This window comes from Myotis daubentonii, chromosome 2 (genome assembly GCF_963259705.1).
Source record: "Myotis daubentonii chromosome 2, mMyoDau2.1, whole genome shotgun sequence".
In the NCBI taxonomy this organism is placed as follows: Eukaryota; Metazoa; Chordata; class Mammalia; order Chiroptera; family Vespertilionidae; genus Myotis; species Myotis daubentonii.
Genome location: NC_081841.1, coordinates 213,095,631 through 213,111,956, shown reverse-complemented (window position 1 = coordinate 213,111,956; position 16,326 = coordinate 213,095,631). Strand labels below are relative to the sequence as shown.

At 44.5% G+C, this 16,326-nt stretch overlaps 2 protein-coding genes across 3 annotated transcripts in view; both read left to right on the top strand.

The window, feature by feature from the left end:
• The window catches only part of LOC132228722 (cytochrome P450 4V2-like), a 31,938-nt gene extending 20,553 nt beyond the window's left edge, over positions 1–11,385 (top strand). Inside the window, exons 8-11 of one of the 2 annotated variants that reach the window (XM_059685630.1) lie at positions 4,516–4,618; positions 8,853–8,987; positions 9,080–9,259; positions 10,638–11,385. In XM_059685630.1, coding sequence (XP_059541613.1) covers positions 4,516–4,618; positions 8,853–8,987; positions 9,080–9,259; positions 10,638–10,810 — 591 coding nt within the window. In that variant the 3' untranslated portion in view covers positions 10,811–11,385. Of the gene's footprint in view, positions 1–4,515; positions 4,619–6,393; positions 6,442–8,852; positions 8,993–9,079; positions 9,260–10,637 lie in introns of those variants that run through there. The other variant, XM_059685631.1, reaches the window with a different exon arrangement.
• LOC132228726 (cytochrome P450 4V2-like) overlaps positions 1–16,326 on the top strand; it is a 234,889-nt gene that overhangs the window by 70,682 nt on the left and 147,881 nt on the right. The window lies entirely within an intron of this gene.

Sequence of the window (16,326 nt, the reverse complement as noted above, 5' to 3'; positions counted from 1 at the left end):
TCCTTATAACCATTACTCTGAATTCTTTCTCTGACAAGTTACTTGCCTCCATTTCATTTAATTCCCTTTCTGGTGATTTTTTTTCTTTCCTTTGGGGATTGTTTTTATGTCTCTCTATTTTTAAAAACAATTAATGTTTTAATTGTTTCTATGTCTTAGATCCAACTGCTTTGCTACCCAGGTTCTTTTGGAGGTGGTGCTATGTAGTTGGTGATTTGGGGGACCCAGTGGTGCAGTCTCTCAGATCTCCTGTGTTTGGTGATATAGTGGAGGCCCTTACTTGAACTATTGGGTTCTCTTGATATAGTTGGGTCTTGAATGTTAATTTCTTATTCGTGGATGAAGTCTCATCACAGATTGGCAATGTGACTCACCCCCAATTTCGTTGTCCAAGCTATTGTGGATGTGATTGTGGTTCCAGCTCTTGTGGAAAGGGTTGCCTGAGGTCTCACTGGTATGTGCTCACTATGAGTTCCCAAAGTCCACGGGCTTGAGAGAAATTGGCCTTGGGGCCTGAGGCTCAGGTACTGTGACTTTGGCTGGTGTTGTGTGACTCTTGCTGTGGTAGCGTCATTCTATAACTCACTAGGAGGATTCTAGAGCCCATGACGGTCAAAGGCGGCTGTCCTACAGTCTGTGGTTGAGGCAGTGGGACTGTGGCCAAAGTGATTTCTCTCTCTAAATCACGAGAGTGTTCAGGAGTCAGTAGCTGGGGTTATGGGAATCTCGGAGTCTGTGGCTGAAACAATATGACCTTGTGGGGGAGGAGGTTCCTCAGTAACTCACCAAGGTGTCCAGAGGTAGGCATCTGGGAGGGGCATATTGTGGATCCTGTTGAGGGAGCCCTGCGCCCTTCGTTGGAGAGGCACACACCCAGTGGCAGCTCACAGAGGGGCCCAGGAGCCATCTGCTGGGGCTGTGTGCTTGTGGGACCTACACGCTGGAGCTGCAAGATCGTGATGTGCAACTGACCTGGAGAAGGACAAGTCCCAGTTTCTGCTTGGGGAGCTGTGCTACTTTAGTTGGATACGTGCACCCAGGGTTGGCTTACAGACGCACCCAGGAGCTGTCTGCTAGGGTGGTGGGCTCAGGGGCCTTGCATGCTGAAGCAGCGCTACTGTGGGGACTGGATGCTGGAGGCAGGGTAGTGCCTTGCGGTGACTCAGAGAGTTACCTGTGAGCCGCCACTGGGGCATGGGGCTCGGTGCATGTGTGCTGGATCGGTGTGACTGTGGTGACCAGAAGTCTGCAGTCGAGGAGAGGGAAGTATGAGTTTCTGAAGCTGGGGTCTTCAGCCCTTGGTTGGATATGAGTGCTTCCAGCAGCTGTTCACAGAGGCACCCGGGAGCAGCCTGCAGGGGGGGTGGACTCAGGGGACCTGTTTGCTCATACCACGTGACCACTGTGTCTGTGGGCAGGCATCTGAGAAGGGGGAAGTCTGAGTTTCTACTGCCGGGGCCATGTGCCTGTGCACCCGTGTTTGGATACGTGCGAACCAAGCTTCTGAAGAGCCGTCTGCCAGGGCTGGGGAATCAGGGTGCCCATGCACTGGATTGGCGTGACCATGGTTGATTTCTTCCCACCCACTCACACACCCACCCCCTCCTCTCTGAGATGGAACAGACAATCTGTTCCATGATTCTGTATCTATGCCAGGCCTTTTATGCTCTGGTCTGGCTGATTCTTGCCCTGCGCAGTTCCGCCAATGCACTTATTGGCTCTGTGCATTGTGTTTGCTGCCTTTGGGTCGCAGACAAAAATAAAACAGGAACTTCATTTTCAAATTCAAGAGAAGCTATTAAAAAAGTTTTACAAGAGCACTTCCTCTATGACTTTGCTAAACAACTGAGTGACATGGGCCAGCTTTTGTCTGGAGTTCAGAGTCATTTCTGTAAAGAAATTGCAAGTGTGAAAAATACAATCATGCCACATCAGGGACTTTTAAACATATACTTTTTTAAATTGCAGAAAAGTCCTCAACAATTCCACTTGGAGCTAAAATAAGCCCTTCAGAGACTTCTGTCCAGGAAATGAAATATTACAATGGTCATTTGTGTTGCATAGGGTAAATGGACCAGTAAGATTTTTAATATTATTTTTTATTTTTCAAATACTTTTTTTTTTTTCTGAAGAACTTACCATTTTGCATGTGGAGTGTCCTGGTGAAATGAGCACAGGAAATAAGGGACTGATGCCTAAAGACACTGAACGAACAGAGAATAAGTTCATTCAGGGTATCACCCTCAGTATTGGAGCTGGAGTCTCCTCACCCCGGATCCCCCATGCTCCCCGAGGTGAAGAGTGTGGACTCTGCTTTGTCATCAGAAACTCTGAGGGTCCCACTCTTGCTTCCACCTCCTATGAAGCGGTTGGGCCCTGGGAAAGTCATGTAGCATCTTTTGGGGGCTCAGTTTGTCATCTCTAAAATGTGAATAGGAGGATCAAGTATCCCATGGAGAGTATCCTATACTAATAAAAGAGAAAAATGGTAATTGGCGTACAACCGATACCTTTTTCATTGGCTAATCAGCGAGATATGCAAATTAACTGTCAGCCAAGATGGCGGCTGGCAGCCAGGCAGCTGAGAATAGGAGGCTTGGTTGCCCCAGCGATGGAGAAAGTCAAGGATCCCCGCAGCTGCCGGGGCTCTGAGCTCCTGAAGCAACAACTCCAAAAGATACAATGTTTCAATTATAGAAGCTAAAAGATGGCGGTTAATTTGCATACTCAGGCTCCAAGCAGAGTGAAGCCAAACAGCCCTGAAGCAGCAGGGCAGAGAGGCCTCAGGGCCTGGGATCAGCGGAGCCGAGAGGCCTCCCAGCCCCGGTGATCAGTGGATCCGTGAGGCCTCCCGGCCCCAGTGATCAGCGGATCCGAGAGACCTCCTGGCCCCTGTGATCAGCGGATCCGAGAGGCCTCCCGCCCCGGTGATCAGCGGAGCCCAGAGGCCTCCCGGCCCCGGTGATCAGCGGAGCTGAGAGGCCTCCCGCCCCGGTGATCAGCGGAGCCCAGAGGCCTCCCGCCCCGGTGATCAGCGGAGTCCAGAGGCCTCCCGGCCCGGTGATCAGCCAAGAGGCCTCCCAGCCCCGGTGATCAGCCGAGAGGCCTCCCAGCCCCGGTGATCAGCGGAGTCCAGAGGCCTCCCGGCCCCGTGATCAGCGGAGTCGGAGGCCCCGCGATCAGCGGAGCAGAGAGGCCTCCCGCCCTGGTGATCAGAGGAGCTGAGAGGCCTCCGGCCCCACGTTCAGGGGAGCCAAGAGGCCTCCCGGCCCGGTGATCAGCGGAGCCGAGAGGCCTCCGGGCCAGGGATCAGGGGAGCATCGAGGCTTCCCAGCACCGGGATCAGTGTGACAGGGTGCGGAGCCCCAACCCTCTGATCGGCCCTGCTCTGTGCATGACAGGAGTGGCGCTGCAACCTCCCTATGGACCGTGCCTTGAGTGTGACAGGGGGTGGTGCCCCAACCCCCCAATCGGCCCTACCCTGAGCATGACTGAGGGTGGCATGGCAACCTCCCAATCCGCCCTGCTCTGTGCATGACAGGAGGCGGGGCCCCAACTCCCCAGTGGGCCCTGCTCTGAGCCCGACCAGGGGTTACACCTAGGATTAGGCCTGCCCTCTGCCACCCGGGAGCAGGCCTAAACCAGCAGGTCCTTATCTCCTGATGGGTCCCAGACTGTGAGAGGGCACAGGCCAGGCTGAGGGACCTCCTCTCCCAACCCCGAGTGCACAAATTTTTGTGCACCAGGCCTCTAGTATATATATATATATACTGATTTCAGAGAATATATTTTTATTGAAGAGAGAGGGAGAGACAGAAACATCAATGAGGAGAGAAAATCATTGACTGGCTGCCTCCTACATGCCCCTAATGGGGATTGAGTCCACAACCCAAGTATGTGTCGTGACCAGGAATCGAAACATGACCTCCTGGTTCATAGGTCGATGCTCAAGCACTGAGCCATGCCGGCCAGGCCCCCAGGGATTTTCTGTGAAGAATAATTTAATTTATTTCTACAAAATGTTTGTTATTTTGCCTCAAACTCTGCAAGGTTTAAATGGGGCAATTCATCAAATTCTTGTTGTGGAGACTGTTGCTCAGTACCATCCATGTGCTCCCTGGTGTCCGAGTAAAAGCTGACCGTACAAATGGGGGACAGTGGAGAAGTGCAGATCTGGCAACTTGGCTCAGGAAAGTCACACTTTTATTTCCCCAAAAACAGTCCAGCGCACGGAGTGCCCTCGGAATGCCTCCTGTCAGCCCAGCCCAGACACTCTCACCAAGTATGTGACTCTGTCATATTGAATGTCCCTGTACCCAGAGGCATCCCCTTTGAAGGGATTGTTTCATTGGTTTGTTCCCCACCGAGGTAAAATGCTGTATAAAATTAACTTGTTCTGTCTGGGGTCACGTCACAGCTGTCAAATCCAGAGCCAATTCAAAATAGAGTTAGCATCCCTAACCTTCTCAATAGAACTCTGCTTTCTAAGCTATTTTTTTTCTCTTACATTTGTAGGGCCATGATACAACTGCAGCTGGAATAAACTGGGCCTTGTACCTTCTGGGTTGCTATCCAGAAGTCCAGAAAAAATTGGACAATGAACTGGATGAAGTGTTTGGTAGGTATGGACCCTTCACTACTTACACGGAAGGTCCCAAGTCACTGAAGCAAATGGCATTCTTGCTCATTAAGAATGTGCAGTCGGGCCTGTTCTAAAGACACTTGTAATAAGCAGGAAGGCTGCCATATGGGATCCCTTCCAGGCTGAATGTCCTTTGTAAGACCTCATCCATTTGTTTACAAGCGTTAGCTGATTGCTTGGCATGTGACAGTACCAGGCTAGATGCGGGGGCTACACAGATAAATGTCACTGTCCTCAAGGACCTCACGCTTAATAGGTGAAGCAGACACTGTGTAGAAAGTATCAAGTCATGGCCATGTGCTTGGGCGATATGAGGAAGAAGGGGCTAGTGGAGAGCAGAGAGGAGAGGTGAAGCTGGTTAGCGGGTAAAGGAGACTGGTTCATATAGGATTGCTGTGGGTTAAGCTAATGGGACATACATTTCTTTTGTACAACCAGTAACCGGTAGGTAAGGGGTCCTAGGCTGATGCCAATATGGATGTTGTGAGAATCCGGGGCTTGCTCTTTTCTCTCTCTGTCATTTTCATTATCATGGGTTTTGTTTTCTTGATTGTTGTTCTGGGTCTCATGTTTATCTTTAAGGAAGGAAGAAAGAGGAGGGGGGATGAAGGATAATATTAGTCTCCTTTGACTGCTGTCACCGATTCTGCAAACTGGGTGGCTGAGCACAATAGAAATTAATTCTCTTATAGTTCTGGACACCAGAAGGCCCAGATCAGTGTGTCTGAGTTAAAATAATGTGTTGGCAGGGCTGCACTTTTTGGAAGCCTGAGGGGAGAATCCACTCCTTCTGGTGACTGCCAACATACCTTGGCTTATGGCCACGTCATTCAAATCTCTGTCTCCATCTTCACATCACTTTCTCTTCTGTGGGGGTGTGTCAAATCTCCCTCTGCTCTCTCTTATCATGACATTCGTAATGGCATTCATGGCCCACATGGATAATCCAAAATCATCTCTCCATTTTAAGATCCTTGATAAAATCTTCAAAAGCACCTTTCCCCCAAAAAAGTAATATTTAAAGGTTCTAGGGATTAGGACTGATATATTTGTGAGTCATGATCAGCCTACCCTAAAGGAACTTTGCATTGAGCCATCAACTTAATCCTTTGTCTAATCAGATTAATCAGATGTCATATGGCTGCCCATGGCTGGGAAGAGAAAGGTAAAGGTTGGGTTGGCCAACCAACAAAGTGGTGTCTGATGGAATTTTCTAGTGCAAAGTGGGGAAGTAATAATAAAGGAATAGAAGAGGAGGTGGAAGACATTCTGGAAAGAGAGGCTCCAGTTGCACAATGGCAAAGTGGAGAAGTTGGAAGATAATAGTAAGCAGTGAAGGACAGGTGGAATTCAGAACATTTGTTAAGAACCCATTGAGAGGTAAAGTGGGAAAAGTAATTTCATGTCCAGATGGTGTGAGGATTGGATTTTCACATCAAGAGGGAAGACTTTGTTTCGTAGAATGGAGATGATCTAAACTTCTGGGCTCTGTTTCTGTCGTCATTTCATTTTTCCTGTATCAAGTTGAATTTCTCCCAGATTGCCTCTGGTGGGTAATTTGGGTGTTCCAGAAACCCAGGTTCTTTTGGAATTTGTTCCCATATTTGTGTTTTTTACAATTTGTATCCCAGTGCAGGTGTCACAAATGCTTTTGGATCTCACATAATTAGTGACACCTTTTTTACTATAATTTTTATTCTGTCCCTTCTCATGCTTTTGCTAATTGTGCCTCACTTCTCTTCTATCCCCAGTATTAGTTCTAAAACTTTTTTGAGCAACTGATCTTTGGATATTGAGATGTAAGTATTTATTCCTCTTTTTTTTTTTTTTTTGATTACTGGGATAAACTTTACATTTAGTTGATATTGAGATATAAGTATTTATTCCTTTTTTTTGTCCTGGGGTAAAGTTCATATTTAGTTTCATTATAGGAAAGCAACTGGTACACTTTTAATGTTTAAAATTGAGCATTATCTTTTCTTTCCAGTGAAACAACCAAAAAAATAAAATAAAATAAACAGGGAAAAATTACAATAGAGAATGACAGTTCCAAATAAGATTCTGCAGGTCTGCTATTGTTCCATTGAGTGTCAGGGTCCTAGCCATTATTAGGAGATAATTTTATTTTAAAAGTATCATATTAAACTACAAGGAAGTCCATTAAACATCACAATTAAACATACCAAAGTGGATGCCATTTTATCAAAATGCCTACTTACCTAACCCAATCATGTCATATCTACCCTTTGACCTTCTATAAACCCATGTGTTTTTTTTTAGTTCAAAAGATGTTCCATACAAGAGAAAGTAGACAGGTGTATGTCAGTAAATGCTAACTGTCCACATTCACAGAGACACAGTGTAATCTGTGTGCTCAGTGTACAGAGAAAGGAGGAAGAAAGCTGGAATTCTGTGCACTACTGCGCGGGCCTCAGCCTCCAGCCTCCAGCGGAGCAAAGTAAGCAGAAGGTTTTTCTTTCCCACGGAGCACAGGGGCATTGACTCCACATCGTGTTTGTTGAGTCAGGAAGGGATGAAAGTGAATTTGGACTTGTGTGCATGCATATAAGCCTAACCAATGCACACAGACACCAGGGGGTGAGAGCATGAGTGGCAGCATAGAGGGGGATGGAAGGGATAGGGACCCATATGTAATACATTAATCAATGAAGAAAAAAATAATAAAATTCAATGGAAAAAATAAAAATACTTTTAAGAGTAAAAAAAAAAAAAGTGAATTTGGAATAGAAAGCGTTAGAGATTCTTTTCCCACTCTATTCTACTCAGGTATTTCCCCCCAAAAAAAGTTGAGAGCCAGGATGTAAGGGAGAGAAAAGACTTCAAGAGCAGAATGAATGAGCCTGAGAGTAAAACAAAACAAAACAAAACCCAAACTGTAACTTGCTCCCAGTGACTGGAGGAAACTTTTAAAAAGAAGGTTGGAATCCATCCGTGTTCTTTAGTCACCATCTCCTTCATCCTCATCAGCTTCTTCCTTGGTAGCTTTCAATCCTCTCTGTCTCCCCCTCCATCATCATCATCTCTTCTCCTTCCCCATCTTCATCTTCCATATCAGGAAGCAAGTAGTAATGAATTGGATTTTGGCAAACACCACCTTCAATGATCTCTCCCAACTTATCTGCACCTGCATCAGAATGTCCATAAACCAGATTTTTGTTTCTCGGCCTCTTCCTGCTGGCTTTATCCTGCATTGGATTTGAACATTTCATCAAATCCTTTCCAGATATTTTGTGGACTTTGAAAATGTCCATGGCTTGCACTCAGATGAATTTCGTTGGGTGCAACTATATTCCAAGGAAGGGTTTTCATTACAATGAAAATCTGTTCTGTGACCTGATGTATTACTTTTCAATTCTGTACTTCAACTCTGGTTAAATAACACAGTGCCTTTCCATGTGTCTCCCCGAGCAGTGCAGGCATAGAGATGGTTGCAAATGTTGTTGCTCGAAAAGTTGGGATTTGGGACATCAATTCCTACCTCTTCTGAGAAACAGTGGTTGGCAGGATTTGCTATATGCCTGCCTTCAGAATCTTCTCACTGGCTTGTTCATTGAGTTGGTCTGTCTCATTTTTTGCTTTCTCAGTATGTTCAGTTGCTTCCTGCTGTGTATGTTCTCCCATTGGCAGGTCCAAGAAGCCATTTGGATTTCTTTTTTAGGTGGGAATGCAGGGCGTTTGGCTATGTTTGGGGGCCAGGCTATGGGGAGAGTCCAAGAATCTGACCTAGGAGAAGATACACTTCTGGAGGAGGCTCTGAGAATTCAAAATTTAATGTTTTAAACTTATAGTTTCATGCATTCACAATGTTATGCAACTGTCACCTCTATCTAATTCCAACCCATTTCAGCAGCCAAAAGGAAACCCTGCACCATTAATCAACCACTCCCCATTTTCTCTTCCTCCAGCCGCTGGCAGCACCTCATTTACACTCTGTCTCTATGGATTTATCTTCTCTGAGTACTTCCTCCAAATTTAATGATACAACATGTGACCTTATGGATGTGGATTTTTTACTTAGCATTATTGTCTCATTTTATTTTGATTATCTATACTATTAAGAATTTTACTTTAGCTGCTGGTATTTAACATTCAGTGTATTGATGTTATAATATATTCTTTTTTGATGTCTTATCCACCAAGCCCAAATCATTCTTTCATTTATTTTATTTCATGTGTTTACTTTGATCAGGGAATTCTGATCGCCCTGTTACCTTAGAAGACCTGAAGAAACTTAAATATCTGGAGTGTGTTATTAAGGAGACCCTTCGTATTTTTCCTTCTGTGCCTATAATTGCCCGTGAACTTAATGAAGATTGTGATGTTGGTGAGAATTCTTTCATGAAAGCAGTGGGCAGAGTGGACTTTTCTGTGTCTGTCTTGTTCTGTTCTCATGACATATCAACTATCTCATGACAGGGGGGTACAACGTCGTGAAAGGCTCTCAAATAATCATCGTTCCCTACGCACTGCATAGAGACCTACGGTACTTCCCAGAGCCTGAGGAGTTCAAGCCAGAGCGGTTCTTTCCCGAGAATTCGATGGGACGCCATCCATATGCATATGTGCCCTTCTCTGCAGGACCCAGAAACTGTATAGGTTTGTATCCATCACAATCGGTTTGACCTTTCAGGCGCACATGACAGGGATTTCTCACAATAGTGTCTTAGAGATGTGGTGTCTCAGATACAAGTCTGTTAAAAAAACAGCTGTTTTATTTTTTCCCTACTTTACTATGACTGTCGTAAAGTATATCAGTTTTCTAGGGCTGCTGTAACAAAGCACCATAGACTGGGTGCCTTAAATGACAGAATTTTATTTCCTCACGATTCTGGAGGCCAGAAGTCCAAGATTGGGGTGTCTACAGGGCTGGTTTCTTCTGAGGCCTCTCTCCTTGGCTTGTAGATAGATGTCTTCTCCCTGTGTCTTCACATAGTTTATTCCTGTGTGTGTGTGTGTGTGTGTGTGTGTGTGTGTGTGTGTGTGTAATTAATACCCACTCAAGGATATGTTTTTATTGATTTTTAGAAAGAGAGGGAAACATTGATGTCAGAGAAACATTGAATGGTTGCCTCCCATACATGCCCCAACCAGGAATCTAACCCACAACCTAAGTATATGCCCTGGTGGAACTGAACTCACAAACTCATGATGAATGGGATAACATACCAACCAACTGAGCCATCCAGCCATGGCTTGATCTCTTCTTTTCATAAAGACACCAGTCAGATTGGATTAGGGCCCATCCATAGGACCTCATTTTATTTTACTCACCTCTGTAAGGGCCCTATCCCCCAATGCAGTCACATTCTGAGGTACTGACGGTTATGAATTCAGCAGATGAATTTGGGTGGAATACCATTCAGCCCATAACATAAAGCATAACCAGTTTCATGGTATTGTTTTAAAATGTAGATCTTTGGATTGAAGTAGAATATACTTTATATGGCAAAAAGCTCATTCATAACAATTAGTTTATTTAACCTGTTTTTATTGCTTTTAGGAATTGCTTTTTTCAAAACCAAAACAGAGAATGCTCACCATAGGACCAGCAGAAGTACTTCAACAAAATCAATGCACATCACCATGCATTATACACACTTTTGGCTTTAGTATCTCTGGCATTTTATCTATGTAAATGCAGGCATTGGTACAATGAGGCCTGGTAACTCTATAGTAAACTGCATGAAAAGCCCAGTAGGAAAGCGTTCTAGAGGAGTGGTTCTCATGCTTCAATGATCCCAGGATTCACCTGGGTGCTGCGTGGGCTAGATTCCTTAGAGTGTTCAGATGCACTGGGTGGGAGCAGGGAAAGGCACTCAAGAGTCTTTATCACTAGAAAGCATCATGAATGATACTGGTTCTCCCAGGGCCTACTGTGAAAATCTAACATCATTTGCTCCCTCTAATAGAACCTGTTTTTTCTCCCATTTGAGATATATCTGTAATTAAAGTCATTATTTACATTAATTTGAAGGTCAAAGGTTTGCCATGATGGAAGAAAAGGTCGTTCTTTCATGGATCCTGAGGCATTTTTGGGTAGAATCCACCCAGAAAAGAGAAGAACTTGGTCTGGCAGGAGAGCTGATTCTTCGTCCAACTAATGGCATCTGGATCAAGTTGAAGAGGAGAATTGCAGATGCATCCTAACTCTATTATTGGGCTGTGCCTTAGTAGGAATAAAGGTTTTTCTTTAAGAGAAACTTTGCATTTACAGTGTGTAGTTCATGAGTTTAATTCTCCTAATCCCTACGCCTAATTTTTCCTTATCACCACTTCCCTTGGGGTCAAGTCTTCAAAAAAGAGATATTTTTTTTTATATTTTCATCACCACCCTTATCTTACCCTTGCTCTTGATCCCAAAGGCGAGTTAACTGATGTCCGTACCCAAGTAAACATATACATTTTTCAACAGAGGGATCCATAGGCCAATTCCATTTCAGTTGACAGACCCAAAGGATATAAGTTAATTGAATTTCCTGAAATTTTTTAAGGTATTTTTGTTGAACACAAATATACATATATACATATACATTTAATTTGTAAAGGGTAATTAAACAATTAGGCTTGAGATTAGGTTTTAAAAATATTGGTGGCATCAGTCATTAGAATAATTATGATGATACTTTTCAGATTTTATCAAGGAGAGCAGATAATTTACAAGTTGACTCAGAAGTTCTGTTCCAATTTCCCTTTATAAAAATAAATATTTATTGTTCAGATTATTACATTTGTTCCTCTTTTTTCCTCCCCATAGTTCCCCTCCACCCGGTTTCCACCCCACCCCATGCCTTTACTCCCCCTGCCCCCACACAGTGTCTTTATCCATAGGTGTAAGATTTTTGTCCAATCTCTTCCTACACCCCCACACCCCCTTCCCCCTGAGAATTGTCATTCCACTCCCTTTCTATACCCCTGAGTATATTCACCAGTTTATTCTGTTCCTAAGATTTTTTATTCACTTGATTTTTAGATTCACTTGTTGATAGATATGTATTTTTTGTCACTTTGTTGTTCATAATTTTTATCTTTACCTTTTTCTTCTTCTTCCTCTTCTTAAAAAATATCCTTCAGCATTTCATATAATACTGGTTTGGTGTTGATAAACTCCTTTAGCTTTTTCTTATCTGTGAAGCTCTTTATCTGACCATCAACTCTAAATTATTGCTTTGCTGGGTAGAGGAATCTTGGTTGTAGCATCTTGCTATTCATCACTTTGAGTATTTCTTGCCACTCCCTTCTGGCCTGCATAGTTTTTGTTGAGAAATCAGCTGACAGTCATATGGGTACTCCTTGTAGGTAACTAACTGTTTTTCTCTTGCTACTTTTAATATTCTCTCTTTGTCTTTTGCCCTTGGCATTTTAATTATGATGTGTCTTAGTGTGGTCCTCTTTGGAGTCCTCTTGTTTGGGGTTCTCTGCGCTTCCTGGATTTGTAAGTCTATTTCTTTCACCAGGTAGGGGAAGTTTTCTGTCATTCTTTCTTAAAGTAGGTTTTCAATATCTTGCTCTCTTTCTTCTCTGGCACCCCCATAATTTGGATGTTGGTACTCTTGAAATTGTCCCAGAGGCTTCTTACACTATCTTCATATTTTTGGATTCCTCTTTCTTTTTGCTTTTCTGGTTGGGTGTTTTTTGCTTCTTCATATTTCAAATCTTTGACTTGATTCTTGGGATCCTCTAGTCCAGTGATGGCAAACCTTTTGAGCTTGACGTGTTAGCATTTTGAAAAACCCTAACTTAACTCTGGTCCCATGTCACATATAGAAATTTTTTGATATTTGTAACCATAGTAAAACAAATGTTTATATTTTTTATGTTTATTTTATATATTTAAATGCCATTTAACAAAGAAAAGTCAACCAACAAAATGAGTTCGCATGTCAGAGGTTCACCCTCACTGCTATAGTCTGCTGTTGGAACTCTGTATATTATTCTTTATTTCAGTCAATGTACGCTTAATTTCTGCTTGGTCCTTTTTCATATCCTTGAGAGTCTCCTTAAATTTCTCGGAGGTTTCTAGAAGATTCTTGAGTAACCTTATAACTGTGATTTTGAACTCTATATCCAGTAATTTGCTTTCCTCCATTTCTTTCATTTTTGACATCTTTCTTTGTCTTTGCATTTTGGCTGCTTCTCTGTGTTAATAGAGTGGCCTTGTGTGCTAGGTGTCCTATAGGGCCTAATGGATCATCCTCCCCAATCACCTGAGGTGGACACTGTTGGTGCACCCCTTTGTGGGCTGTGTGCACAGTCTTGTTATAGTTAAGCCTTGATTGCTGTTGATATCAATGGGAGGAATTGACCTCCAGAACAATTGGCTGTGCATACCAGCTGTGTCTACAATGGAAGAACTGCTATGCTGGAGACACCCTAATGTGGCAGGACTTTCTTCTCTAGGGCTTTGTTGCTCACCAAGTCTGCCCTTTGAGTGTGTAGCTTATGGATGTTAAGAATTGTAATCTGGTATGGTCTCACACTGACCACTGGGTATACTGGCTCTTGGATCACCAAGGAGGTGCACAGTCAGCCACTCCCTGAGACCATGCAGCAGGAGCTACAGGGAGATCTGAAGATTCCTCCTCTTTGGTTGGGGTTTCGAAGTGCTCAGATGAGGCCCAGCTGTGAAGCAAGGCAGTCTGCTGCTGACAAATCTTGGGTCTTCTTTTGGAAGCTTTGGAGCTCTGACCCAGCTGCAGTTTGTAAGTTTAGGCTATGAAAGGACAGGCTATTTATATGCAAAAGCCACTGCTCACAGCTTGGGTGGGGTGGGGTCTCAGGAAATCACCAGGGCAAAGCAAACAGCAATGGCTGCCAGTCAGTCCTGCACTGGAAGGTTCCCATGTCTCCATGTCTCTGTGTCCCACACCTCCACACAGAAACAATGATTGCTGCAAGCACCTCTGAGAGAAAGCCACGATCACATTCTGGCCTGATGTCAGACAGTCCAGTTTCTCCCCGTATGAGTCTAGGTCTCCAGAGTCTCGCCCGGAACTGGACTTCAGAGCAATTGGGAGCTTGTATCTCCCTCCCGATTGGAAAAAAAACAACAGCACACCCAGTTGCCAGCCCATTTTGGGCGCACCTCTGCACATCCGCACCTCCATACCAGTCTCAATGTGTTTTTTTTCTTTCCTTCTATTTGTGGAACTTCCACACAACCAGCCTTCCTGTGGTTTTGGATGATATTTGTTTTGTCTTTTAGTTGTGGTTGTGAGAGGCAGCAAGTACAGGTGTTTACCTATGCCACCATCTTTCCCTTTTAACTGTGTACTTATCGCCTTCATTTCATTTCATTCTACATAACATCACAATTACCTTTACACATCATATATTACCGGGAGAGACTCCTCTTGGTGATTTCCAGTCCCTCATAATGGCTTTTGGAGCTGGAAGCACCTTAGACCTTATCAGGTTATATCCCTTTTCATTCCAAGGGGATAAGATCTATCAGAGGTAAGTTTCTATCCAAAGTCATAACACTAGGGGGTGACAGACCAGGAAATAGATAGAGGTCTAAACTCTAAATCTCTACTACAATATGCTATTGCTTTATGGAACTCGGATCCATAACTGGGTGTATCATTAGAACACAGATCTTCTAGAATTCTCCCATCATTAAGGAAAAAAGTAGCTGCACATGTATAGTAATCCAGCACTTAATTTAGGGTTAAACTACTGGGAATCTCAATCCTTCAGAACATACCAAGAACGAATCATAAGGTATACTATGGACTTTGCGTGATTATAATGTGTCAATTTGCATATTAGCCTTTTTTTTTCTCAATCCAACACCATAGTGTTTATTTTATTTTATTTTTTTGTTTTATTTCTTAAAGTATTACAAAGAGTATTACACATGTCTCCCTTTCTCCCCCCCTTGACATCCCCTCATCCCCCCTCCCCCCCAGTGTCCCGTGTTCATTGGTTATACTTATATGCATGCATACAAGTCCTTGGTTGATCTCTCCCCCTGCCCCCCAACCCTCCCCAGGCTTCCCACTGTAGTTTGACAGTCTGTTCAATGCTGCTCTGCCTTTTATCTATTTTTGTTCATCAGTTTATAATGGTCTTTATTATCCACAAATGAGTGAGATCATATGGTATTTTACTCAGCTTCCCAGGGGCATCGCAGCCTCAAAGGGGCTGTCGCAGCCTCACAGGGGCTGTCACAGCCTCGCAGGGGCCATCCCAGCCTCACCAGAGCCGGCATATTAGCCTTTTTTATATAGGATTTGAGCAGCAAAGCCCTTGTAAAATACAGTATTGCCATGACTGAGATTTAAAAATTCTCAACTCCACCAGAGCCCCTGCGGCTTGCATTTTATCTAAACCTCACACAACAGAAAATAGGCTAGACACTACAAAAGGAACATGTAAAACTCACAAAAAAGATAACTGAATCACTGCATGTCCTGGATAAAAGTGTGCTAAACCTCAGCAACAGTTACCGCGCCCAGCCGATTTGGCTCAGTGATAGAGCCTCGGCCTGGGACCAAAGGATCCGGGTTGGATTCTGCCCAAGGAAGGTACCTCGGTTGCAGGTCCCTCCCAGGCCTGGGCCCTGGTCAGGGCTCCTATAGGAGGCAATCAATTGATGTGTTTCTTCCCATCTTTCCCTTACCCTCCCACTCTCTCTAAAACCAATGGAAAGATGTCTTCACGTGAGGATTAAATAACAAAAACAAGCACTAACAGTTACCTGAGCAAAATTCTCCAGCCTTTTGCTGACCCAATTGTTTCTTACAGCAGCCAATATAGCACAAGTCAGATCTTTTGTAAGTTACAATTTAAGGAATGCTCAAAACAGGAACCCCACCCCCAAAGGATGTTGATACAATCAGGGACCCGGCCTTACATTACTTTTGGTTATGAACAGCCAAAATAACATTAAAATAATATAATACAAGTGGCTACTAAGACCCCGTTAAGCATCGGAAAAGCAAGTGTGCGGCGGATATGGGGGAACTGGCACACGTCTCTAGATTTTCAATAAAAGGGAAAGGAAGGTACATATCCAAAGGGGGAGAAAGTGTTTCCTGCCTCTGGATAACTATTCCCGTCTCCCGGGAGTGCACCTTCGGGATGTGGGCAGGAACTCGCGGACTTCGCCTCTCCAACTGGGCGAGGGCTGGGGAGGCCCAGACCCTGCAGAGCGCTGTCTGCAATGCTGCCCACAAGCCACACCCACAAAACAATCAGGAGTGAATATGCCAATTACCCAACTAAGATGGCGGCAGCCACGGAGCTGGAGTTGCCCCTGGCAATGGAGGAAGTGAAGCTTCCCACCTTCCCTGCTGGCCCTGAGCTGAAGGGTACAAAGTTTCAATTATAGAAGATTAATAAATCCAAGATACCTGCTTCCAGTTGCTGTGGCCTCTGCTCAAGGAGAGGCTGGGACCTTGGGTTGCCAGGGGCAGGTCAGTCTTCGAGTGGGACCAAGTCTACAAAATTTCAATTATAGAAGATAAATAAATCCAGATACCTACTTCCAGCCCGGGGACATGGCCAGCCTGAAAACAGCCCTCATCCCCTCACCCAGGCTTGCCAAACTCCCGTGGGGTGAGGGTCCCCACTGGGGGGCTTGACCACCTGAAAACAGCCCTCAGCCCCTCACCAAGGCTGGCCATGCACCCCAGCGGGACCCCCACCCTGATCTGGGACAC